Genomic DNA, 27814 nt, shown 5'->3' with positions numbered 1-27814 from the left:
TGCATTTTTGGTACTTAAATTTTGGGTTTCATGCAGGAAGATATAAAAATTTTTTATTAACTGTATTTGAGTAAAGATTTTCTTTAAGTGTTACATATTCTAACAGACATTTGGACTACAACAATCACTGCCAATGTATATGGACAGAATATATCATAGAATTTCTACAGTGTACATAAACAACATTCCAGGAACAAATCTCCCTTTCTTCTAAATTGAAAACAAAGAGAATTGACTGCCTCAGATTAAATTTGTCAGTAGTGACCCACTTGTATAAACTTTAAATCAAGAATGTTGAAAATATGGATGGGCACGGTGGCTCACACCTGTAATTCTAGCACTTTGAGAGACTGAGGCTGTTGGATCACCTGAGGTCAGGAGTTTGAGACCAGCCTGGCCAACATGGTGAAACCCTGTTTCTACTAAAAATACAAAAATTAGCCGGGTGTGGTGTTGCATGCCTGCAATCCCAACTACTCGGGAGGCTGAGGCAGGAGAATTGCTTGAACCCAGGAGGCAGAGGTGGTAGTGAGCCGAAATCCACAGCACTCCAGTAGCCTGGGCGACACAGTGAAACTCTATCTCAAAAAAAATAATAAACTTCCCACCTCATTCTGGTTATAAAATTATAGCTACTCAACCGTATCTCTTTGAGGGAATGAAAGGAGGATCTTAACATTTTGTAAGCATTTTCTCCTACATAATTATCTTAGGAATCTTTAATTCGCCAAATAATTATAATAAATTGGGGCTTTCACTGTTATCTGGACTCCCAAATGAAGTGGACTTTGCTATTAATGTATGCAGTCTCCTATCAAATGAAAGCAAGCACGTCATGCAACTTGAAAAAGATCCTAAAATCATCACTTTACTACTAAATGTTTAAATATAATTAAAGGATATTTCATAACTGTTATGTTTATTTATCTTACTCTAATTGAAGATGTCTTTGACAAAGTCATTCAGGTAAGGATATATTGAATGGAGTATCTATCATTTTACAGTAGGAAATAGAACAATTCTAAGATTATATTGAAAACACATAAACTTCAGGACTGTGACAGATAAGGAATATGGGTTCCACATTTTTTTCTGTTCAGATTTACCTGAAAGCTATGTGGAATCTAAAAAATATAAATTAATTGTTGCTAAGACTTGGCTTATCATCAATCCAGTTTGCAGTATAGAATATGAAAGTCTGCTCCTATATTCATAGAAGTTTCATTACTTTTTCTCCAGATATTTATTTGATGTTACTTATGAGAAATTTCATTTATAAGGATTATCAAAAGTGAACAATATATTCTTATTGTCCAGCTTTAAATGTTGTAAAGAATCTGTGTCATAGCCATTAATAACTGTGTTGTAGAATTTCTTCATTGTGTTGGAGACACTCCTAGAATAGTTTAGAATTGAAGAGGTGTGTCTCTTCAACTGTCCGCATTTCAAAATGAAATTCTTTACTTACATAATTTTCTTCTGTGGTGTGTTGTGACAGTAGATTTCTACTTGCACCCTACTTAAAGAGATTGTATGTGTGTGTGTGTTTGTGTGTGTGTTTTAACTTTTAAAATATTCAGATATTTCTGAAATATTCTTTCCTTATTGTTGTTAAGAGATAGGTCTCACTCAGTAGCGCAGGCTGAAGTGCAGTAGCTTAACTGTAGCTCACTGGAACCTTGACCTCCTGGACTCAAGCAATCCTCCCAGCTCAGCCTCCCAAACAGCTAGGATTACAGCACACACCACTACAACTAACAAATTGTTAAATTTTTGGTAGAGACAGCATCTCATTATATTGCCCAGACTGGTCTTGAACTCCTGGCCTTGTGATCTTCCTGCCTCAGCCTCCCAAAGTGTTAGGATTATAGGCATGAGCCACCATGCCCAGCCTGAAATCATCTTAAATGTTTAAATTTTAGTTTTTTGCCTTTTCCCTTAAACTTGTTACAGCTTTATTTGAAACAATGTACTTGTGATATTTGTCTCAGGACATAGTTGCCAAGATCTAAACTACCCCCATTAGGATTCAGTTATTTCTAAAAATACAACTTTTTTATGTATGTGAATTATGATTATATAGTATCTTAGTTTCTGTAAGCCCACTTTTTCCCATCTTCAAAGTTTTTTAAATGTTTTAAATTAATTCTCCTGTGGAAAATCTTGGTTGCTTTGGTTTAGGCAAAGATTTCTTAGGACACAAAAGCAGGAACCATAAAAGTAAATATTTATAACTCAGACTTCATCAAAATTAAAATTTCTGTTTAAAGACACTTAAGAAAATGAAAAGATAAGCCACTGACAGGGAGAAATTATGCGCAAAGCAAATATAAAACAAAGGACTCATTTAGAATATTTAGAACTGACAATATTAAGTGCTGGCCAAGATGGAGAGCAATAGGAACTCTGTATATTGCTGATGGAAATGCAAGATGTTACAGCCACTTTGGAAAACAGTTTCACAGTTTCTTACAGAGTTAAGGATACATTTATGTGTGACCCAGTAATCCCACTTCTAGGTATTTATGCAAGAGAAATGAAAAAAATATGTCCCCACAAAATCCTGTCTGTGTTTATAGGGAGATTTATTAGTACTCACCAATAATTGGAAACAATCTAAATGTCCCTCAACTAAGGAATGGATAAACAAACTGCATTTAAAAAGGTATGGACTACTGATGCACACATCAACGGGGATATGAATCTCAAGAGCACTTTACTAAATAAAAGAAACCAGACAACAAAAGACTATATTGTGTGATTCCACTTATTTGGCAGTTTGAAATAAAATGATAGGAAAGGAAATTTGTAGTACCTAGTGGTAGGGGATGGAATTGAGCGTGAGAAACTTTTTGTAGTGATAGAAATACTCATGTCTTGACTGTGATGATTTAAACTATACATCTGTCAAAACTTAGAACTGTAGAACTAAAATTAGCATGGGTTTTACTATGTTAATGATATTGCAGTAATTTGGAACAAGTCCTTTGAAATGCAAGAGTAAAAAGTGTAGGTTAGTCTGGGCACAGGGCTCATGCATGTAATGCAGCACTTTGGGAGGCCACAGCAGGAGGATTGCGTAAACTCAGTAGATTGAGACCAGCCTGGGCAACATAGGGAGATCTGTCTCTACTAAAAATAAAATTAGTTGGGCATAGTGGCGCCTTCCTGTAGTCCTAGCTACTCGGGAGGCTGAGGTGGGAGGGTCACTTGAGCCTGGGAGATTGAGGCTGCAGTGAGCTATGATCACGACATTGCACTCCATCCTGGGCAACAGAGCCAGACATGTCTCAGAAAATAAAAAAAGTGAAGACAGGTCAATTAAAATACTGATTCAAAAATATTTTGGCAATGATGGCGAAATGGTATGTACGTTTTGGTATTTTAATACCTTTTCAATAATGTAATTTTAATAATTAGTAAACCTAAGAAGTTTTGAATGTCTAATCAGTTTATGTTTTATATATATATAAAAAATAAAGCTGTGTTCTGTATTAAAGAGATATTCACCATAGAGGTAACTGATCTTTGATATACTTAAGGTATTTTTTTTTTCTGTGTTAGATTATCTGCGTCAAAGTTATGGGCTGTCTATGGACTTTAATTCGCCAAATGATTATAATAAATTGGTGCTTTCACTGTTATCTGGACTCCCAAATGAAGTGGACTTTGCTATTAATGTATGCACTCTCCTATCAAATGAAAGCAAGCACGTCATGCAACTTGAAAAAGATCCTAAAATCATCACTTTACTACTTGCTAATGCTGGGGTGTTTGATGACAGTAAGTTTTAAGCTGAATGTATTATATAATTATTCTGTAAAAGTTTTTTTTTGTTTGTTAACATAATAGCATTCTTTATTCTGTCTTTTTATATTAAATGCATTATTTAAGATAATGAATGTTTGGGGGATTTTTAACCTTAAATATTTAAATAGTAATTTTGTCTCAGTGTTTTTGAAGTAAAAGTCCTGGTTTTTAAGTTGGAGTAATATATAGGTTTCCTGAGTTGAGATGATTACTTGCTACAAGATTTTGACAAAGGAAACTAGAATCTGGAAGAAATTGTTTTCTGAAGTCTATTTCTGCTAATGTGTGGCTATAATTTTTAACTTAAATATTTTAGGTCAATGCATTTGAAAATTTGCCTTCTAAATCATCAAAGTAAGGCTTATCAAAGGCTTCATATCATTTTTACTTGTAGGATTTGCTAGTTGTGGGTTTTGATAAATCAATTTATTTATCTCTTCTGAAATTATCTCTTATTCAGGCTAGATTACCACACGGATCAAATTACTCAGTTTTCTCTTGCAGTTTAATACAGATGTAGAAATAATATTTTGAAATCTTTCCCTGCTCAGTTTCTCTTTTGTAAAATATCTGTGTTAGCTGAAGTTATTGGTATAAAATTATTTCTTGCTTTCAGACTCTCCCCAATTCCAACCCCATTTTTTGCTAGAAGTATATCCTATTCCAGTGTAAGGTATTGACATACATTGAAAGTATTTTATCTTTTAGGAAATTATATATATAGCACAGTAGCAGAGTCTTTGAGAAAACCTGTTGTAACATTTTATGACTTTTTTGTTTTTTAAATAGCGAGACAGCAAAATAATTTATTTTTCTTCAATTTGATTTGGGTCAAGTAGTGTTTTATTTGGGATTATCTAGGTAGGATTCTTTGAAATTTGGCACATATTTTATATTGAAAATGATTTTAAAATTAAATAAAAGTGAAAATTAGTTTCTTAACTTGTCCAAAACTATTCTTAGTTACATGGGTGGGGATGGGGGAAGAAAGATGGTTACTTCTCAGTTTTTGTCATAATTTTGAAGATATAAATTTGATGGCTTTTCACATCACTTTTATATTCTTTGATTTCCATTATTTTATTTTGAGCTTCCAAATACAACTTTCAGCATTTAATGTAGAATGGAGTTGAAAATTGTTTCACATTTTTTAGAAACCTTAAAATGAAGCCTTTGAAAAGAATTTATATTCTCAAATCAGAATAATTTTAAGTCTTAACATTTAATCATTGAATAGAATTACATGTAAATAATTTAAGTTGGGTATATGATAGAAGTATTCTTACCAGTTTGGTTGCACTAAGACAAGACCTTCTTTCGACCTAATTTATCTTCATGCATTCTTCAGGCATTTTGTTTAAAAGACTAAATTATTATGTAGTATAATAATGCTAAACAGCATTAATTTAGCAAGTGCCATTTGGGTATAGTTTCTGTCATTCAAAGTCACAGAAAGTTTAGTTCCAGAGTACGTAGGGACTTTATGAAGACCTTATATTTCAAACAATAGTTTTACATGATAAAAATAATTCTCTTTGGAGTTTGAAGGTTATAGATATATTTTATTTGGTTAGACTTTGAGAGGCTTCAATTTGATTTTTAGGGCATGAGATTTTAATTGAGAGAGAAATGTAGATGCCACTTCTTTTAGAAAGTAGAATATTTACGTATTTTGTGTGTTTGAAGAAGTATAATAAAAATTCTATGTGATAAGAAATTTCATTTTTCAATTTTATGTTTCTACCCTGTATTCTTTTCCCAGGGATGTTATTTGCTTGGTGGGTTTTTTTTGGGTTTTTTTGTTTGTTTGTTTTTTGGAGTTTTTTTTTTAGAGACAGAATCTTGCTGTGTCCCCCAGGCTGGAATGCAGTGGTGCAATCTTGGCTCACTGCAACCTCCGCCTCCAAGGTTCAAGCAGTTTCGTGCCTTAGCCTCCCAAGTAGCTAGGACTACAGGCAAGCACAACCACACCTGCCTAATTTTTATATTTTTAGTAGATACAGGGCCTCATGTTGGCCAGGTGTGTCAAACTCCTGGCCTCAAGTGATCTGCCTGCCTTGGCCTCCCAGAGTGCTGGGATTATAGGTGTGAGCCACCATGCCTGGCCCCCAGGGAAGTTTTTTATAAGGTTTTTTTTCAGGACAAAGAAAACCTTGTCTGCCTTTGGTGGTGTGTGGGCTTCATTTTGCTGGTTAAGCTGCTACTTATATATAAATTTGGTTTTTTTTTTTTTTTTTTTTTTTTTTTTCTTTTTTTTTTGAGACAGAGTCTCGCTCTGTCCCCGGGCTGGAGTGCAGTGGCCGGATCTCAGCTCATTGCAAGCTCCGCCTCCCGGGTTTACGCCATTCTCCTGCCTCAGCCTCCCGAGTAGCTGGGACTACAGGCGCCCGCCACGTCGCCCGGCTAGCTTTTTGTATTTTTTAGTAGAGACGGGGTTTCACCGTGTTAGCCAGGATGGTCTGGATCTCCTGACCTAGTGATCCGCCCGTCTCGGCCTCCCAAAGTGCTGGGATTACAGGCTTGAGCCACCGCGCCCGGCCTAAATTTGGTATTTTATGAAATGCTTTTTGAGGTCACTGTAGTTAATTTGTTTATTCAAAACATTTGTATCTGTTCTTTATATTACTTCCTCATGACCTTAATTTCAGTAGTAAAATCATTAGTGAACATAATTTATGTTTAAAATGTTATTTCTCACCCTTTTAAATATTTTTTAAGATGAAAATTCTTATTCTAGCCAGAGTACTTCACAAACTTTATTTTACTCAATTTTAACTCAATATTAGGTTCATACTTAAAGGGTAATAAGATTGCCCAAGAGTTCATAAATCTCTTATGAGAGAAAACATACCAATTTGCTGTGCTTCTCATAACACATCCAATAAGGAAGCTTAAGGTTTTGTTTTTTTAAAGATTAATGTTCATAACAACTAGTTTTTCTTTTAACAGTTGTCATTGTATAATTTTCTTTTTGTTTTCTAAAACCAGTAGCTTTCATCACGAAATTAATATGATAGTTGATACAGAATTTAATTAATTTTTAAGGGCAAAAACATATTGTATCACCGCTTAGACATTTGAATCATACTGCTTTATAGTCTGATCCCATATTGACAATTTGAGCTAGCAGCATAAAGGAGAAAAAATAATACAGGATGTAACTATCTATATGCCTTAAGTTTTTTGGTGGGGAAGTAAGGGCCACATGTGGATGAGAGACAGAGTATTATTAAGAAGAAGCTTATGAAAACAGATGGTTTGACTTTTCAAAAGTCATGAAGTCGTTGATAAAGCAACTTTATCAAGAAACACAAACTTGATGTAGGCCTGAGAATTTTCCTTAAAGGAGATTTATGGGAATTGTGGGAATTATTTCCATGGAGTGCCTTGCTCTCTATGTTTTTTGAATTGTGAATTATGCAAGTATTTCCGAAATTAATATGAAAATTTTAAATGATAGCCTGGAAATCTAATAGCAATAACCTCAATTTGATATTTTAATATTTTTCTTCTGTATAAATGAAAGCCAATGTGGAGTAACTCTTAAGTACTCTTCGCCTCTTTATTGTCTGTATGATTATTATGAGAAAGAGTCCATATTATTAATTTGTAGGAACACCAATTTTCTTTAAATCTGGAAACAGTGTATTTCAAAAGAAATTATCATGACTATCATTTACTATAAAATAAGTTTTAGTGCACAAGATATATTAAGATGTAGTTTTATTGTGTTTCCAAGCCTACCTATTATTAAATAATTAATTGAAAGAATTGGCCAGGTGCGGTGGCTCACGCCTGTATTCCCAGCACTTTGGGAGGCCAAGACGGGCAGATCACGAGGTCAGGAGATCGAGACCATCCTGGCTAACACGGTGAAACCCCGTCTCTACTAAAAATACAAAACATTAGCCGGGCATTGTGGCATGCACCTGTAGTCCCAACTACTTGGGAGGCTGAGGCAGGAGAATGCTGTGAACCCCGGAGGCAGGGTGAGTGCAGTGAGCCGAGATCGCGCCACTGCACTCTAGCCTGGGCGACAGAGCGAGACTCTGTCTCAAAAAAAAAAAAAAAAAAGGAATTTATTGCATTTTATTGAATGTACTATTATTTATTTATTTATTTTTAGCTTTAGGATCCTTTTCCACTGTATTTGGAGAAGAATGGAAAGAGAAGACTGATAGAGACTTTGTTAAGGTAAATCATTTTAATTAAAATGTCGAATCATTGAGTTACATGTAGCTAAGCCAACAATAGGTCAGTGGTTGCTTATTTAATAAACATAATACTACCTATACTTCTATCTTTACCTAATACATATGCCATATGCAACGATTTTAAAGTTGTGATTGAGTTGAGTGAAAAATCTTTTAGAATACCCACGAACAGACATAAAATTTTCATTGATTTCCATGAATAGTAGCTTACAACAATAGCAATAAACAATTGAATGACCCTCTTCTCAACTGGGATTCTGAGGATGGGTTTCAGGAAGTTTTCATTTGTATGTGTGTTCTGAAACTATGCAATTCAGAAAGGAATGAAGGGCCAGACCTGCCATCAAATCCTCAAAAAGAACAGGTCTGAAAGATTAGTAAGTAAATAATAGTAAGTAAGTAAGTATAGTAAGTATATAAGTAAGTATAGTAAATAATAGTACATTTTCTAGAGGAAATTTTCTTGGCGTATATTTCTGAAACAAAATGTAGTTGTGAATTTCAAGTGAGAAACTACAAAAAGACTTGAGTAAATTGTTTTCTCACTTATACTTGTCTAACTTTGCTGGCTCTCAAGGAAATACAGGATGCTTCTTTTATTTACTGTCTGAGGGTACATTTTTTAGTATTACTATGAATAGAACATACACATTAAACATTATTGTTTAAACACCTTTTCTTTAAAACTCACGAGATGCATTCAAGTATGCTTACTCTTCATTCTTGCTGTGACTTCAGCTAAAATTTCTACATCTATTCACTTTGTTTCTTAAAAGTAACTCTCTTGGGCTGGGTGTGGTGTCTCACACCTGTAATCCCAGCCCTTTAGGAGGCTGAGGTGGGAAAATTGCTTGAAGCCAGGAGTTCAAGACAAGCCTAAGCAACAAAGCTAGACCCCATCCCTACCAAAAAAAAAAAAAATATATATATATATATATATATATATATATATATATATTTTAACTTCATTATACAAAAATATTAAATAATTAGCTGAGTGTGGTTGTGTGTGCCTGTAGTCCCAGCTACTAGGGAGGTTGAGGTGGGAGGATTGCTTGCTTGAGCCTGGGAATTTGAGGCTGCAGTGAGCTATAATTGTGCCACTGCACTCTAGTCCGGGTGGCAGAGCAAGACCCTGTCTCTAAAATCAACCGATAAATCAATAAAAATAAATAAAAAATAAAATGATACTGTGGTGTTTTAGGGAGCTACTTTATTTTTTATTTTCATTTATTTACTAGTGTTTGATTAATCACTTAAATATTAAAAATCAGTTGTAAAAATTTTGATATTGTCCAGACAAAATAGACTAAGTTACAGAACAAAAAAGAGACAAAAAAGGTAATTACATAATGAAAAAAGGGATCAATGCAGCAAAGGGTGTATGTAACAATCATATATACACTCAACAGTAGAGGCCCCAGATATATAAAGCAAATATTAGTAGAGCTAAAAAGAGACAGACCCCAATGCAATTATAGTTGGGGACTTTACCCACTTTCAGCATTGGACAGATCGTCTAGATAGAAAATCAGGAAAGAAACATCAGACTTAATCTGCACTATAGACCAAATGGACTTAACAGACATTTATAGACTATTTTATCTAACAACTGCAGAATATACATTCTTGTCATCAACACATGGAACAGTCTCTGGGATAGATAATATAGTATGCCACAACACAATCTCAACAAATGTTTAAAAATTGAAATAGTATCAAGTGTCTTTTTGTATCACAATGGAATAAAAGTAGAAATCAATAATAAGAGGAACTTTGGAAAATGTACAGATATTAATACAAGAAAATTAACGTGCTCCCGAATGACCATTGGAGGTCTAGGAAGAAGTTAAGAAGGAAATTTAAAATGGAAACACAACATGCCAAAACCTATTGGATACAGCAAAAGCAGTCCTAAGAGGGAAGCTTATAGCAATAAATACCTACATCAAAAAAGTTGTAAGATTTCAAATAAACAACCTAATGATAGACCTTAAGGAACTGGAAAAGCAAACCAAACCAAACCCAAAATTAATAGAGGAAAGAAATTATAAAGATCAGACCAGAACTAATTTAAATGGAGACTAAAAAGACGAAGGATCAACAAAACAAAAAGTTGTTTTTGGTAAGATACACAAAATTGAGAAACCACTAGCTAGAATAGCTAAGAAAAAAGAAGACTCAAATAAAGTCAGAAACATAAAAGGAGACATTGCAGCTGATACCACAGAAATATAAATGATCATTAGAGACTATGTTGAAATATTATGCTAATGAATTGGAAAACCTAGAAAAAAATGGATAAATACTTGGACACATACAACCCATCAAGATTGAACCAGGAAGAAATGGAAAGCCTCAACAGACCAATAAAGAGTAACAAGATTCAATCAGTAATAAAAAGTTTCTCAACAAAGAAAAGCCCAGGACTGGATGGCTTATGGCTGAATTCTTCCAAACTTACAAAAAAGAACCACCACCAGTCCTTCTCAAACTATTCCAAAAATTTGAAGAGGAGAGAAGTCTCCTTAACTCATTCTTTGAGGCCAATACTACTCTGATACCAAAACCAGGCGAGGACACAACAGAAAAAGAAAACTGCAGGTCACTATCTGTGATGAACATAGATGCAAAAGTCCTCAACAAAATGCTAGCAAACCAAATCCAACAACATATCAAAAAGACAGTGCACCATCATTAAGCTGGATTTATCCCAGGGATATAAGGATGGTTCAACATATGCAAATCAATAGATGTGATACATCACATCAACAGAATGAAGCACGAAGATATGATCATCTCAGTTGTAGATTTGTCATACGTGGCTTTTATTGTTTTGAGGTATATTTCTTCTATGCCTAATTCCTTGAAAGTTTTTATCAAGCAGAAATGTTAAATTTTATCAACTACTTCTTTAAAAAATCTTTTGAGATAATCATTATATCAAATGGGGGAAAAACTGAAGGCTTTTCCTTGATAAACTGAAATAAGATGAGGACACTCACTCTCACTTCTCTCATTCAACATTGTACTGGAAGTCCTGGCCAAAGCAATCAAGCAAGAGAAAGGAATAAAACTTCAGTACAAGTTGCAGGATACATTTCTTTAAAAAAAAGACATACAAATGGCTAAAATATATATATGAAAAATTGCTCAACATTACTAATCAGGAAAATTTAAGTGAGAACCACAATGGGATATCATCTCACCCCAGTTAGAATGGCTGTTGTCAGAAAGACAGCAAAATAACAAATGCTGGTAATAATGTGGATAAAATGGAACTCATACACTGTTGATGGGAAAGTAAATAGTACAGCCATTATGGAAAACAGTATCCCACTACTGGATATTTATCCAAAGGAGAGGAAATAGTATATCAAAGAGATACTTGTGTCCTCAATGTTCATTGCAGCATTATTCACAATAGACAAGATATGAAATTGACCAAAGTATCCAGTAACAGGTGAATGAATAAAGTTTTATATATATACACACACACATATATTTTTTATTACGTATATATACACAATGAAATACTATTCAGCCCTAAAAGGAATGAAAATGTGCTATTTGTAGCAACATGGATGGAACTGGAGGTTATTACTTTAAATGAAATAACCCAGACATAGAATGAGAAATACTTCATGTTCTCACTCATATGTGGGAGTCAGACTTGTTGATATTTTGGAGGTAGAGTAGATTGGTGGTTACCAGAGGCTAGGAAGGGTGAGAGGGTAGTGCACAACGAGAGGTTGGTTAATGGGTACAAATACCTAGTTAGATAGAAAGAATAAATAATAAATTCTAGTATTTTATAGGACAGTAGCATGACTATAGTTATCAATAGTTTATATTTCAAAATACTAAGAAGATTTGAAATGCTCCCAACACAAAGAAATGATAAATATATGAGGTGATGCGTATCCCAAATACCGTTATTTGATTATTACACATTGTATGCATGTATTAAAATATCACAGGTACCCGTAAGTACATACAGTTGTTTTGTGTCCATAAAATTTGTTATTGAGCTATCTTGCAAATTTGTATTAAAGGAGAGTTGTTTTAGGAAATAGTAACTATTAAGTAGATTTTTCTTGTGGCATTTTACCTTTTCTTTATTGCTAGTCTTTAGGTTTAACTAACAAAAACTGCTAATGATAAGCTTCAACTAATCAAAAACTTTATTCTTTAGCAGTCTATTTTAAGTATTATAAATTGTCTTTAATGCATCAAGACTTATTTGACAATTTTGGAGGCCAAGTTAGGAGGATTGCTTGAGCCCAAGAGTTCAAGACTAGCCTGGATAACAGAATGTGACCCCGTTTCTACAAAGAAAAAAATAATTAGTTGGGCATGGTGGTGCATGTTTGTAGTTCAGCTACTTGGGAGGCTGAGGCAGGAGGATCACTTGAGCTCTGGAGTTAGAGGCTATAGTGAGCTATGATTGTACCACTGCATTCCACCATGAGTAACAGAGTGAGACCCTGTCTTTAAGAGAGAGAAAAAAAAAAAGACTTTCTAGAAACTTTCATGTAGATCAGTATGATTTATTGCACTTTTTGTAGATTTTAGATGTTTAAATAGTTAGAAAATCCTTACAGGCTTGGTTTCTAACTAATATTCCCACTAGGGCGTTTTTCTTTTATAACGGAACTTTTTCTTTACTTAAGAAGAAATAAAATTAAAGAGTTATAGTTAGGCATGTAGCATCAATGGCTTATATAAAAATGATTTTATATTAATATTAGTTGTCATGTAGATTTGTTTTTCTATCATAAACATATTTTTACTTGAATTAAAAGTTAATGTAGACTATATATTAAACACTTTGCATAGTTGTCTTTATCATTTTTCTGTTTACACAGTTTTTTAACAAAACAGTTCCACTGTAAAGTATTTCAACAAATAGGAACGTATAATGTCTCTTCAGAGATGTACACATGAATTTTATTTAAATAATTTTATTTTTATTTAATAAAAACACATGAATTTGAATTAATAGTTAAATAGTGGGAGAAAAGAGAGAGAAAAAAATGTTTTCCTGGTTTTGCAGAGGTTAGTCTTTATTTTATTTTAATTGAGACAATCTTACTCTTATCACCCAGGCTAGAGTCCAGTGGTGCCATTGTAGTTCATTGCAATGTCCTTGGCCCCAGGAATCCTCCTGCCTCAGGATTCCAAGTAGCTAGGATTACAGACTCCTGCCACCATGCTTGGCTAACTTATTTTTTATTTTTTTGTAGAAATAGAGTCTTGATATGTTCCTCAAGGTAGTCTCAAACTCCTGTTCTCAAGCAGTCCTCCTGCCTTGGCCTCTCAGAGTGCTGGGATTATAAGCATGAGCCACTCTGTCTGCCCCCTTATAGAAGTAATTGAAGCATGCTGTGGAAAAGCTAGAATTTATAGCAAAGGGCAAATATTAAAACCATTATTAATCACACCCATTCAGAAATAAACACCATTAATATCCTATATACACCTATCAAGTCTTTTCTATGCATATTATTTAAAGCAAAAGTTTTATTCAGAATTTAATTTGTAACCCATTCTTTTCACTTATTACAATGTTAGATTTTCTTCTCATCCTTAATATTTAGTATTTTAATGGCCACTTCATTCATATTATACATGTTTCATAATTCATGTAAATAATCCATATTTTCAGAAATTTAGATTGTTTCCATTTCTTCTTCTTATCAACCTACCTGGGCTGTACATACTCACATCCAGGCCCACAAATATAAAATAATTTTTTTCTTAGGGTAACTCCAAGACAAATTTGCAAGTCAAAGAATATACTAAATCCTTTACAAGAAGTATATCATCTTAACTGAATTTTATGGTAAAGTTACACTTTTCATATTGTTATCCAGAATGAAGTTTGTAACCTAAAATAGCTAGGCCTATTGCTACATAAAATATTGTATAATTAGCTAAAATGTTTATGACATTTATCTGATAATATCTGATAAGAATTATCGGATTAATAGTTTAAGTCACCTTATTTCAGAGAAAAAATACTTGAACTAATTTATTTGGTAAAATATTTTGTACATTAATTCATTTATTTAAAAAATATTCACTGAGTATTTTCTGTGTGCCAATACTTTTCCAGACACTAGGAAAACAAAGTCCTCCCTCTCAGCAAATTTCCATTCTATTATAGGAAAACAGACAATAAAAGTAAACAGTGTTATTTGAGGCTTTTGCAGGTATTATGAAGAAAATAAAACAGGACAATGTGATAGAGAGTTACAAGATGTGTGAGTGTGTGGTAACGTTAGATAAGATGGCCAGAAAGGCTTCCCTCAGGAGGTAATATCTGATGATTTTTAGTAGGTTTGAATGATAATAGGTGACCATCACTGCAGAGGAAGAGTCTTTCTGACAGAGGGAATAGCAAATGCAAATGTTCTGAGGTAAGAACAAATTTAGTTTGAGGTATAGAAAGTATGTTTATGTGCAGGACCATGGTAAACAAAAGGAAAAGTAGTAGCAGACAAATGTGCCTGTTTCAGGTGTGAATATGCAGTTAACAGAAAATTTTAATGACAGAAGATATGTTAATCATATTATTATATGTATTAAAACTAAGCTTCATGGATGCATTGACTTTTTAATTTGATACATTATCTTTTTTGGACTCCTATAAGTACTTTTTAAATTATAACACATACTTAATGTATATATATAACACATACATAAGTATACACTTCAAGATGTGTTTATAAAGTGAATACACCCATGTAATCATTACCCAGATGAAGAATTAGAACATTATCAGCTCCTCTGAAGTACGCCTATTCATTCCCCCTTTCAGTCACTTCTTCATTCACTCCCTTATCTGTTAATCTTTCTTCCTTATTCTGCTTCTCTTTTTTCTTTTATTCAATATCATGTTTGTGAAAGTTTCATGCATATCATTGCAAGTATTTGTACTTCATTCATTTCTATTGTATAATGTTACATTGCATGAATATGCAGCAATTTGTCTTTTCTACTGTAAAAAGCAATAAGGATTTAGTTATTTCCAGGTTGGACACAAATAGTTTTGCTGTGAAGGGTTTTATATATGTATTTTGGTAAATATGTACATGCATTTTTGTTGGGTAATTGACCTAGGAGTGTTAATTGCTAGGTTATAGAGCATGCATATCTGTATTCAGCTTTGGTAGATACTACCAAACATGTTTTCGAAGTAGTTGTACAGTTTTACCTTCTTAACAGTAGTATGTCAGTTCCAGTTCCTCATTGTTGACAGTATTTGGTATTGTCAGTCTCTTTCATTTTAACTGTTACAATGGGTGTGTATTGTTACTGTAGCTTGGTTTTAATTTCCATTTTTTCTTGATTGATGAGAACTGGAATACCTTTGGCAATTTTGATAGCTTCTTTTAGGCAGTGCCTATATTTTGTCCATTTTAAAATAATTATCTTTTTGATTTGTAAGAGTTTTTTTCTATATTTTGGATAAAAGTTCTTTTTAAGATGTTGGAAATATTTTCTGGCTTGCCTTTTCATTCTTGAATGGTATCTTTTGATGAACGTACATACTTAATTTTAACGTAGTTTAACATCAATTTTTTTTATTGAAGTTGGCCATTTTTTAGTTCTAGTTACAAATTTTTGCCAACCATGAAGTCAAAAACAGAGTATTTTTTTTTTCTGTTTTACTTTTCACACTTAGATCTATAATTTTGTTGGTGTCTTTGTGTATGTGGTATAAGCTAGGAGTAAAGATTTGTTTTTTTTCCTCATATGGATACCCAGTTGAACCTACAGTATTTGTTTTAAAAACTGTGTTGCAGTATCACCATTGTCATAAATCCACCAATCATATGTGTATGGATCTTTTTCTGGATTCTTTTTCATTGGTTTATTTGCCCCATTAGGGCTTAAAAGTACCAGATTTTTAGTCAAGAAATTCAAATTCTCCTACTAAATTTCAGTAAAAATTTGTGTTTTCTAATTAGAGAAAATATTTATTTTCCTCTTTTTGTGTGTAGCTCATTGCTAAAAATGTTATTTTTGTTTTTATACCTCTATGCAATTTAAAACCCCAGAAAGCAGATCTTTTAATCTTATTTTTCTGTCCTCATTCTTTCTTGCATATTTCATCTCCCTTCTGAGTATGTGCTTTTTTCACAGTATAACACATCCTTAGCTAGATCTTTCAATGAAGATATTTTATTGATAAAATTCTGTTTTATAATTGTCTTTATTTTTGTCCATCTTCCACTTATAGAATTGTAGATTATAAGTTATATTTTTCTTGTATTATTGTCATTCTATTGTTTTCTGCCTTTTTTGCTAGGTTATCCTTTTTTTTTTTTTTTTTTTTGGGTCAATTTCTGACCTTCTCTTAATTCTGAGCAGCATTTTGGGTAATTTCCTTGGGCTTGTTCCTTAATCATTTTAAGCTGTGTCTAATATGCTACTTGACCTGTTTGTTAAATTTCTATTTTAGTGATCATGTTTTAATTTCTAGAAATTCTCTCTGTCCTATTTTAGATTTTCCCCTTTGATCTTCTTTTTTATGTTTTTAATAATTTTGAAGATTTTAAAAATCTTTTAATAAATTAATTTGAATTATATAAATTAAATATATAATATAGAAACAAAATATATAATACACAAATTAAAAATTAAATACACTTGATTATTCTGATATCTAAAGCTGTTGTGACTAATTTTACTTATTCCATGGTGGAATATTCCCTTCTGTTTTATAATGTTGGTTACGAATTTCAGCAGACCTGTTTTTGTAGGGTTTTTGTAAAGATTGGATTGAAAGTTTTTTCTTCCACTACTCTATTGCAATTGCCAGTCATCTACAGAGAAGTACTGGTTTAGAATGACTATATTAATTTATTCATTGATTTTCTGGTGACTCGAGTAGTTACTGAAACCAACTCGATGGAGATTGGGGAGTAGGCCAGTGGTACAAAATTTGGGGCATTATTTTAACCCAAAACTACAGTAGAGAGAGTCAAGCCCTTTTGCCTCCTTTTCTTTGAAGGCATTGGCTCTTCAAAGTTTTCACCATGATACAGAGCTGCATTCCTAATTCCCCTCTTCATAAAGTGACCCAAAGCCCTATATTCTGTCCTCACTACACTGCATTAAGAGCCAGACCATTTGGTTATAGAATTATATAGTTTTTCTTAACTCCAGAAAATTGGTGATGAAAGTGTAAATTGCACAAAATGTTTAAATAAATATGCAGTCACAATGGGGAGTGGAGGTTATCAGTATAATCGTTAATCACATGAAATCAAGAAAACATAAATGGCTAGGCACGGTGGCTCATGCCTATAATCCCAACACTTTGACTTGGGAGGCCAAGGCTGGCGGATCACTTGAAGTCAGGAGTTTGAGACCAGCCTGGCCAACATGGCAAAAGCCCATCTCTACTAAAAATACAAAAAATTAGCTGGGTGTTGTGGCGGTCACCTGCCATCCCAGCTACTCAGGAGGCTGAGGCAGGAGAATTGCTTGAGCCCAGGAGGCAGAGGTTGCAGTGAGCTGAGATCATGCCACTGCACTCCAGCCTGGGTGACAGAACGAGACTCTGTCAAAAAAAAAAAAAAAAAAAAGACATTAGAAGAAGACACAAATATAATTGAGGAAGATTAGATGTTTCCTGCAGTTGTATGTATGTGTTTTCATTAATTTCTGCTTTTCATATATCTTTCTATTGCTGCACTTTTTCTAACTTGTTGATTTCCTCTTTGATATATGGGTTATTTAAGTTTTTAATTTTTATAGATATGTGGTAGGTGCATATATTTAGGGATATATAAGATATTTTGAAGCAGGTATACAATGTGTAATAATCACATCAGGGTAAATAGGGTATTCATCACCTCAAACATCATTTCTTTGTGCTATAAACATTGCACTTACACATTTTTAGTTATTTTAAAACATACTATAAATTATTATAGTCACCCTGTTTTGCTATCAGATACTAAATCTTATTCATTCTGTCCAGCTATGTTTTTGTACCTATTAACCATTCCCACTTTGCTCCAGCCTCTGGTAACCATCATTCTACTCTCCATCTCCATGAGTTCAGTTGTTCTACAATTTCCTGAGATGTGAGTGTTGAAATCATCAACTGTAATTATGAATGTTTATACATCCTTTCAGTTCTGTCAGTTTTTACCTTATGTGTTTTGAACTTCTCTTATTAGTTGCATACACATTTACACTTGTTATATTTTCCTGATGAATTAACTTTTAAAAAACATGTATGAAACTTAGCAACAGCTTTCTTATTATGTTGTCATAATATATTTTTCCCATCTTTATAGTTTTTATCTGTGTTTTTATACATAGTGTTTCTTATAGACAACATACAGTTAGCGCTTGTTTTCCTCCTCCCCACAGTCTGCCTTTTCTGCAATTTCTGCCTTTAAGTCAGTGCATTAAGCCCATTTACACTTTAGGAAATTAATGATGTAGTTGAGTTTAGGCTCTCAACTTTTATTTATCTAAAAATTTTATTTTGCTTTCATGTGTCAAGGATATTTGTGATGATTATAAAACTGTAGGTTTTAGGATTTTGCCTGAGCACTTTAAAGATAGCATTGTTGTCGACAAGAAATCAACTTTGTTCTTATTGCTCTTGTGTAGGTATTGTAGTCTCTCACTGCTTTTAATATGTTCTCTTTATTACTGATATTTAATTTCATTATGATATGTCTTGCAGTTTTCATTGCTTATTTTACTTGGGGTTAATTTAGTTTCTTGGATCCAGGTTTGGTATCTTACATAAAATTTGCAGAGTTTTTCACAATCATTTCTTCAAATATTTTTCTTTCCCCTCTGGTTTTTTTGTTTGTTTGTTTTAGAGACAGGGTCTTGCTTCGCTGCCTAGGCTGGAGTGCAGTGGTACAATCATAGCTCATTGCAACCTTGAACACGTGGGCTCAAGCGATCCTCCTGCCTCAGCCTGCCAAGTAGCTGGGACTATAGGCATCCACCACCACACCCAGACCCCTCTTCTTTTCCTGGTACTACATTTACAATCTGGCTTCTGAATCCATGGATTCTGCATCCATAGATGTAACCAATCACAGATTGAAAATATTTGGGGGATTAAGCAATTTAAAAAAGTAAAAAGTAATAAAAATAAAAAGTTAAGAGACGACAGTATAACAACTATTTACATCACATTACACTGTATTAGGTATACTGTATTTAAAGTATACAGGAGGATGTTTGTAGGTTGTATGCAAATACTATACTGCTACACTATTTTATATGAGGAACTTGAACATCTGAAAAATGTGGTATCTTTGGAGAGTCCTGGAACCAGTCCCCACAGATACTGAGGGATGACTGAATATGTGTATTAGATTATGGTGGTGTTCCACAGGTCACTGAAGCTCTTTTCATTATTTTTAGACCTTTTTTGTTTTCTGTGTACTTAATTGTGGATATTTTCTATTGTTATGCATTCATCTTTTCTAGTTAAGCAAATCTTGTGTATTTTCTTTATTTGCAGATACAGATGGTTCCCAAGCTACAATAAACTTACAGTTTCTTGACTTTACTGTGGGTTTATTGGGGGTGTTAAATGCATTTTCAACTTAGGATGTTTTAGACTTACTGTAGGTTTATTGGGACATAATCCCATCATAAGTCAAGGTGCATCTGTATTACATTTTCCAGCTCAAGAAATTTTATTTGATTGTCTTATCTGTTTATTTGCTAATTATGTTCATAGTTTTTATATCATTTACTTAATAGTTTTTAAATGTCATTGTTAGTTTTCTTGTTATCTTTGTTATTTCACTATCTTATTTTTCTTGAAACTGATTTTTGTCTTGGTTATGGGTCATGTTTCCTCATTTCTTTGTAGGTGTGGTAATTTTTTATTAGATGTGAATGTTGTGTGTGTGTGACATTGTTGAGTGTCTGAACTTTGACGTTTTTCCAGAATGTTGAACTTTGTTTTAGCAGGCTGTTAATTCATACATGGATTATCATAGTAGGGTTGTTTTAAAGCTGTGTTATGACATATGTAGATTAGCCTTTACTCTAGGGCTTGTTTATTCCTTCTACTTAGGTATGACATTTTGGGAATTTCTCCTGAATGAGCTAGTTGTATATGAGTTTTCTCTATTCTAGGAATTGTTTAATTACAGCCTCTTACGATTGTTCTCACCAGTTTTTTGCCTAGCATTGTGGAGTTTGAACATACATCTGTGTAACTTAGTACTTAGCAATGAACTCAAAGTATATGTGTGTAGACTCATGGGACTCTTTCTCTGCATCACTCTTCCCTTATTGAAAATTTGCTTTCATATTCTAGCCTCCTTAGCTTTGCTGTGCTCTGTTCAGTGTTTTCAGCTTAGCAATCACTCTGATATCTTGGGTTTCTCTTCCCTATGCTTTAGTCTAGAATTAATGTCCAAGTAAAAATATCAGTCAATCATTGGAATAACTGCATTTGTTTCTCTTGTTCAGTGATTACAATCTTGCGTTACCTTTTTTCCAATCTCTGAAAACAGTTTTTTCATACATGTTGGGTTTTGGTAGGATGACTACTCCAGTACCATACTCCATATGGCCTAGACAAATAGTCACTTGAAAGTATTTTTCTAAATTTTAAATTTACATGTATTTTTTTTTTACCCCATGACTTTTTGAAAGTGTTTTAATTTGGCTTAACCACAGTTACCTTTATCATTTATTCTTCCTTAGATTGTAGATAATGAGCTTTTCTGTTTTTATTTGTCAGAAAATGTTTTTATGTCACCTTCATTCTTGAGGAACAGTTTCACTGTTTAAAAATTCTATGTTGGCAGGCTGGGTGTGGTGGCTCACGCCTGTAATCCCATGTAATCCCAGCACTTTGGGAGGCCGAGATGGGTGAATCACGTGAGGTCAGGACTTCACAACCAGCCTGACCAACATGGTGAAACCCCATTTCTCCTAAAAGTACAAAAATTAGTTGGGCGTGGTGGCACACACCTGTAATCCCAGCTACTTGGGAGGCTGAGGCAGGATAATCGCTTGAACCTGGGAGGCAAAGGTTGCAGTGAGCTGAGCTCACACCAATGCACTCCAGCCGGGGTGACACAGTGAGACTCTGTCTCAACGAAAAGAAAAAAAAAATTATATGTTGGCAGATATTTTCTTCCATCATTTTGAAAATATCATATTGTGATTTTTCTCTTTGTTCTTCAGGAGTTTTATGATGATGTTTCCATACTTTTTTTTTTTTTTTAAATCTTTCTTGGAGTTTGTAGTGCTTCTGAAATATGTAGGTTAACTTCTTTCAGTTATTTTAGAATATTTTCTGCTCTTAAGTCTTCACATATTCTGTCTGCCCATTCTTTCTGTTCTTCAGGAACTCCAATTATTTGTATGTTAGAACTTTTCACTGTGTGCTTATGTCTCCTACACTTTTTTCTCTTCATCCTTTTGTCTCTTTATGCTTCAAACTTATTTATTTGCCCTCTCTTCTTGCTCATAAATTTACTCTTGGGTTGTATCTAATCGCTTCTTAAACATATCCACTGAATTCTTAATTTTAGTTATGTTTTTCAATTGTAGAATTTCTTTTTAGTTCTTTCATACGGTTTTCATTCCTTTGCCAAAATTTTTAGTTTTTTATTTCTTTGAACTTACTATTTATTGTCATTTTAAGTTCTGTGTATGTTATCTTTAATATCTGAATTTTTGTGGACCTTTTTTCTTGGTTATTGAACATTGTCTTTAAAAAAAATGTGCCTACTTCTTTTTTATTGCTACCAAAGATTGTTTGTCATGGATTTTTTGTGCAATGGATTTCTTTGATGATGACATGAAGCCAGTAAGCCTTTTTCCAACTAATGGTTTTAAATGCCTAAGAACTTTGATTCCAAAAAAAAACCCAGTTGTTTTGAAATATTACACATAATGTCACAAATACTGCTAATATTGCTATAGTTAATTTCTTAATATTCAGAGTTGAAGAAATTCTAAAGAAATGTCAAATTTCCAGGCCGGGCGTGATGGCTCATGCCTGTAATCCCAGCACTTTGGGAGGCCGAGGCAGGTGGATCACGAGGTCAGGAGTTCAAGACCAGCCTGGCAAACATGGTGAAACCCCGTCTCTACTACAAAGACAAAAATTAGCCTGCTGTGGTGGTAAGCACCTGTAGTCCCAGCTACTCAGGAGGCTGAGGCAGGAGAATTACTTGAACCCGGGACCCAGAGGTCACAGTTGCAGTGAGCTGAGATTGTGCCACTGCACTCAAGCTCGGGCGACAGAGCGAGACACCGCTAAAAAGAAAAAAAAAAAAAAGGCTGGGCGCAGTGGCTTACGCCTGTAATCCCAGCACTTTGGGAAGCCGAGGTGGGCAGATCACGAGGTCAAGAGATTGAGACCATCCTGGCCAACATGGTGAAACTCCATCTCTACTAAAAATACAAAAATTAGCTGGGCGTAGTGGCACATGCCTATAATTCCAACTACTCAGGAGGCTGAGGTAGGAGAATCACTTGAACCCGGGAGGTGGAGGTTGCAGTGAGCCGAGATCGTGCCATTGCACTCCAGCCTGGGCGACAAGAGCGAAACTCCATCTCAAAAAAAAAAAAAAAAAGAAGAAATGGAAATTTCCAGTAGTGTTTAATGTACATAGAGTTGTCATTTTTCCCCCATCCAAGTTCACAGGTTTTCTGATTTCTTTCACAGCCCCTTTAGTCGTCTGTGGCCCTAGGTTAAAAAACTCTAAAGATAAAAAGATGCCTTTTTACATAAGTATCTGAAACTATAGACAATCAAATATTTACATCAAAGAATTCCCTAGAATGTAGCAATATCCACATGAACTAAAAATAAGTAGAAACATTATTTTCATATTGTGTGACTATTTTTGAAAACTTATTTTTAAATTTCATTTTCAGATAGGGTCTCACTCTTTTGCCCAGGCTGGAGTGCAGTGGCACAATCACAGCTCACTGCAGCTTTCAATTCCAGGCCTCAAGTGGAATTTGAGGCCACAGCCTCCCAAGTAGTGGGGACTTCAGGCACTTGCCACCACTCCTGGCTAATGTTTTAAATTTTCTATTTTGTAGAGATGGGGTGTCCCTTTGCTGCCCAGGCGGGTCTTGAACTCCCAGCTTCAAGTGATCCTGCCATCTTAGCCTCTTAAAGTGCTGGGATTACAGGCATGAGCCACCATACCCAGCCTGTGTGTGACTATTTCTAAAGCAATAGAATAGTTGTTTCAAATTATGGAGAATTACATAACTTCTCATTACAGTTTTGGAAAGACATCGTTGATGATAATGAAGTTCGTGACCTCATTTCTGACAGAAACAAGTCTCATGGTAAGTTAGTGAAAGCAAATTTTTTCAAAACCTTTGAAGTATTAATAATAAATGAAATATTAATTTAAGTGAAATATGTATTTTCTGTTGTAGAAGGTACATCAGGAGAATGGATTTGGGAATCTTTATTTCATCCACCTCGAAAGCTGGGCATTAACGATATTGAAGGACAGCGGGTACTTCAGATTGCAGTGATTTTGCGAAATCTTTCCTTTGAGGAGGGCAATGTTAAGCTCTTGGCAGCTAATCGTACCTGTCTTCGTTTCCTATTACTTTCTGCACATAGTCATTTTATTTCTTTAAGGCAATTAGGCCTTGACACATTAGGAAATATTGCAGCTGAGGTAAGCATGTGACTGTACCTTAAACTAGTTTTTATAGTTAGCAACATTTATGTTACAATTTTAGGATGAGGCATTTTTTAGTTGCCATATTTATAGACTATTAAATGCTTACGTGTATTAATTGCTAAAAATGGTGATGTAGAAGTATCACACACTTACGGAAAAAACTATTTGAAATGATGCTTTAAATTCAGTGATGGCTATTTTTACAATAATTGCATTTTTTAATGTTATGCAACATTATCCTGGTTTTTAAAAAAATTTTTATTAAATTTGAAATATACAACTCTGGAAGAAGCATAGCTCAATAGTAGTGTTGTTTCTTTTTCCAGCTTTTATTGGACCCTGTTGATTTCAAAACTACTCATCTGATGTTTCATACTGTCACAAAATGTCTAATGTCAAGGGATAGATTTTTAAAGATGAGAGGTGAGTTTTCATTGTAGTATTTACTTTCTAAAGTAAACAAACTGTATCATTTCTTAATAATACATATTTATGTTTTTCAGGCATGGAAATTTTGGGAAATCTTTGCAAAGCGGAAGATAATGGTGTTTTAATTTGTGAATATGTGGATCAGGATTCCTACAGAGAGATCATTTGTCATCTCACTTTACCTGATGTGCTGCTTGTAATCTCAACACTCGAGGTGCTATACATGCTCACGGAAATGGGAGATGTTGCTTGCACAAAAATTGCAAAAGTGGAAAAGAGCATAGGTAAGATTGGACCAAAAAACAAATCGTTTTCTTTATTGAGGAAAAATGTTTAATATGGTACTGTACAAAACCCTCAATTTATATTTGGGGTTTAGTATTTTATTTTGAAGAGTCATTACCTCTTCAGGCATACTTGTTTCCATTATTCTTTCTGCCTGTTTTACATGAGCAAGAAACATCTATAATTTAGAGACCAGGATTACATGGCTATCAGTAATTCCTATTTCTTCTCTTAATTTCTGTTATTATGTATTAAATTTGAAATGGACAAAACTGCTGTATCTAAGTTATCTGAGAGCAGGTCTTTCTGTTTCATATGGCCAGCTACTACTATTAAACAACAAAGCTAAGTGAAACAGGTTTCCTTCTGTTCCTAGAAGTTGCTGGTGGTGCTGCAATCTTTAAAAATCAATGAACTTACCTCCGTAAGAGCTATTAGTTTTAAATATCAGTTTTAAATACTAACACATGCCATGTTAATGTTTTACTCGATGATTAAAATGATATCTGTCTCAGGTGTAATAAATATTAAAATCACAGTTAATAAAGATGCAGCTTGAAAACTGTTATTATTGAGAAGTTAATGTGTCACTTTTCATATGAGTGGTTCTTAAATCTGGCTACACATCAGAATCACTTGAGAATCTTTCCAAGTATATAGATACCCACTGCTGGGCATGGTGGCTCACAACTGTAATCCCAGCACTTTGGGAGGCCAAGGCAGTAAAATCGCCTGAGCCCAGTTCAAGATTACCCTGGGCAACATAGTGAGATCTCATCTGTACGAAAAATAAATAAAACTAGCCGGATGTAGTGGTACATGCCTGTAGTTCCCAGCTGCTTGGGAGGCTGATGTGGGAGGATCGCTTGAGCCTGAGAGGTTGAGGCTGCAGTGAGCTGTGATCGTGCCAGCACTCCAGCCTGGGTGACAGAACAAGACCCTTTCTCAGGAAAAAAAAAAAAAAATATATATATATATATATATATATATATATGTATTTATATATATATATTTATATATAGATATAGATATCCAGCTCCCACTCCAGAGCTATTAAATCTGTCTTCAGAGATTGAGCCTAAAAATCTTTTTTTTTTTTTTTGTCTGTCATCCAGGCTGGAGTGCAGTGGTGTAATCTTGACTCACTGCAAGCCCTGCCTCCTGGGTTGACACCATTCTCCTGCCTCAGCTTCCCAAGTAGCTGGGACTACAGGCACCTGCCACCATGCCCGGCTAATTTTTTTTTTGTATTTTTAGTAGAGACGGGGTTTCACCATGTTAGCCAGGATGGTCTCGATCTCCTGACCTCGTGATCTGTCCGCTTCGGCCTCCCAAAGTGCTGGGATTACAGGTGTGAGCCACCACACCCAGCCTAAAAGTCTTTTTCTTAAAAGATACGCAGGTAATTCTGATGTACTGTGATTCATGGACTAGTATTTATTCACATTTGTAAGTATTCTGTACAACATATGTTCACCAGTGATAGCATTCGTTTATAATATTATTAACTAATAATTACTGCTTTTTATTTATTTTAGACATGTTAGTGTGTCTGGTTTCTATGGATATTCAGATGTTTGGTCCTGATGCACTAGCTGCAGTAAAACTCGTTGAACACCCAAGTTCCAGTCATCAAATGTTATCTGAAATTAGGCCACAAGCTATAGAGCAAGTCCAAACCCAGACTCATGTAGCATCTGCCCCAGGTTAGTGTTTTTACATACTCTTTTCAGTGTGGTTATAAGTGTATAAGATTTGATCCTAAGAATAAATTTCAATGTGCGGTGTGGAGAACTGATATTTTACAGTAGAGTAGGCCAAAGTGGAATTTGGGTATGTACTTAATTTCTTAGATACTATACATTCCAGGAGTAGAGGATCAAGGTGAGCTCATAGGAAGAATAGTATAATAGGAAAATTAAGTTGGGCAGGATGTAGAGTAATGTGGTGGATTAGATATTCACAATTATGATAGCTGTAAGTGCCCCAATAGGCATATTATTTGTGATTTTGGTCATGAGAAATTGACATGCCAGGAATAGATTATTCATATATTTATTACCTTACAATTTTCTCCGGTGATCATCAGGATACATAAGTATAATACTCCTAACATCCCTAAATCTTGGAACCAACACCATGGAATCAATAGCCTAGGAGAAGACACATGCACATATGTATACACACACTTACAAGCATGTATACCTGCATTTACACACCATTTCCTAGTGTCTCTTAGCTCAATTCTGTTTAGCTCAACTGTAATTATAGTACAGATATGTCTAATAACCAGACTTCTGTTCAGTCGTTGAACTCCTTTTCCCTGGCTCATTGTGAGTCATCATTTTTTATATTTTACCACCCTTAGCCTTTTTTTTAAAGTGCTTTCTCTACCTTGGTTTATCCTAAAAATACATCTGTCATCTCACCTACCTTTCCATTTCCTATCCTCTCACCTCCTGCCGTCCCCAAGACACTTCTCTTTCTTTGTATTTTTTGAATGGAGGATGCTCGTTTTCTCAATTGATCTTAATTCTCACTTTGCAATTAATACAGAGGCTGTGTAGAATGAATGTCTTCAACTTCTTACTCCTTCAGTTACAAACTTATTAGCATCTGGACTCATTTTCCTTTAGCTTCTGCTCGTTTCAGAAAGAGATGCTAATTTCTTTTGAAACTTACCCTGAATATCAGTCTTTCCCATCTCCATGTTCCCATATCTTAAATCTCTTTCTTTACTCACTTTTTCCTTTCAGCTAGAAATGCATTTAGATCTCTCTCATCCTTCCTCGCTAGCCCCAAACCAAAAATTTCATTATCCCACTCACCAGATCTTGTTGAGTCTTCCTAAATACCTGGCCTTTTCAACTGCCAATGCTTGTGATTGAGATTGAACTCTCATCATCTCTAGCTATCTGTTCTCACGTTCATTCGTGGTCCCAATTTGTCTTCTACTCCAACTTGTAGTATGAAAGTTATGTACTCTATGCAAAGTATGTAATACGTATCACATATTTCATTGATTTCCATTATGTCCTTCTGAAGTGTATAGATTTGTGTCATATGTTCACTCAACTAACTTGGATCCACCTAACAAAAGTGGACAAATAACAGAAGGCAAAAAAATAGATAAATTTGACTGCCAGTCTATTCAATGAGCTTTCAACTACAGGTAATAGATGTTAAACAGCCAATTCATATTGGGGAATCTTTGGTCAGAATATTGTTTCTCAACCTTGACAAAGAAATGAAACAGTTTGTATTGCTAGTTAAGTGGGTGGTGGGAATGTTTTTTACCATCAAAGAAGAAACTGAAGATTAAATTAATTGAGGGACATAAAAGGGCAGTGTTAAGGAAATTGATAAAATGTCAGTGAATACTCAGGGGTGATT

The 27814-nt window shown here is 34.3% G+C and overlaps 1 protein-coding gene across 1 annotated transcript in view; it reads left to right on the top strand.

Moving 5' to 3' along the window:
• Nucleotides 1–27814, top strand: part of LOC105470091 (AT-rich interaction domain 2) — a 187103-nt gene that overhangs the window by 93342 nt on the left and 65947 nt on the right. The window contains exons 5-11 of the mRNA XM_011721841.3: nucleotides 3565–3783; nucleotides 7937–8004; nucleotides 23291–23357; nucleotides 23451–23701; nucleotides 24034–24130; nucleotides 24211–24420; nucleotides 25960–26127. Of these exons, the coding sequence (XP_011720143.1) occupies nucleotides 3565–3783; nucleotides 7937–8004; nucleotides 23291–23357; nucleotides 23451–23701; nucleotides 24034–24130; nucleotides 24211–24420; nucleotides 25960–26127 (1080 nt within the window). The remainder of the gene's footprint in view (nucleotides 1–3564; nucleotides 3784–7936; nucleotides 8005–23290; nucleotides 23358–23450; nucleotides 23702–24033; nucleotides 24131–24210; nucleotides 24421–25959; nucleotides 26128–27814) is intronic.

Source organism: Macaca nemestrina, chromosome 10 (genome assembly GCF_043159975.1).
Source record: "Macaca nemestrina isolate mMacNem1 chromosome 10, mMacNem.hap1, whole genome shotgun sequence".
Lineage (NCBI taxonomy): Eukaryota > Metazoa > Chordata > Mammalia > Primates > Cercopithecidae > Macaca > Macaca nemestrina.
The sequence above is the reverse complement of the archived record's forward strand: the minus strand, read 5'-3'. Positions and strand labels throughout refer to the sequence as shown.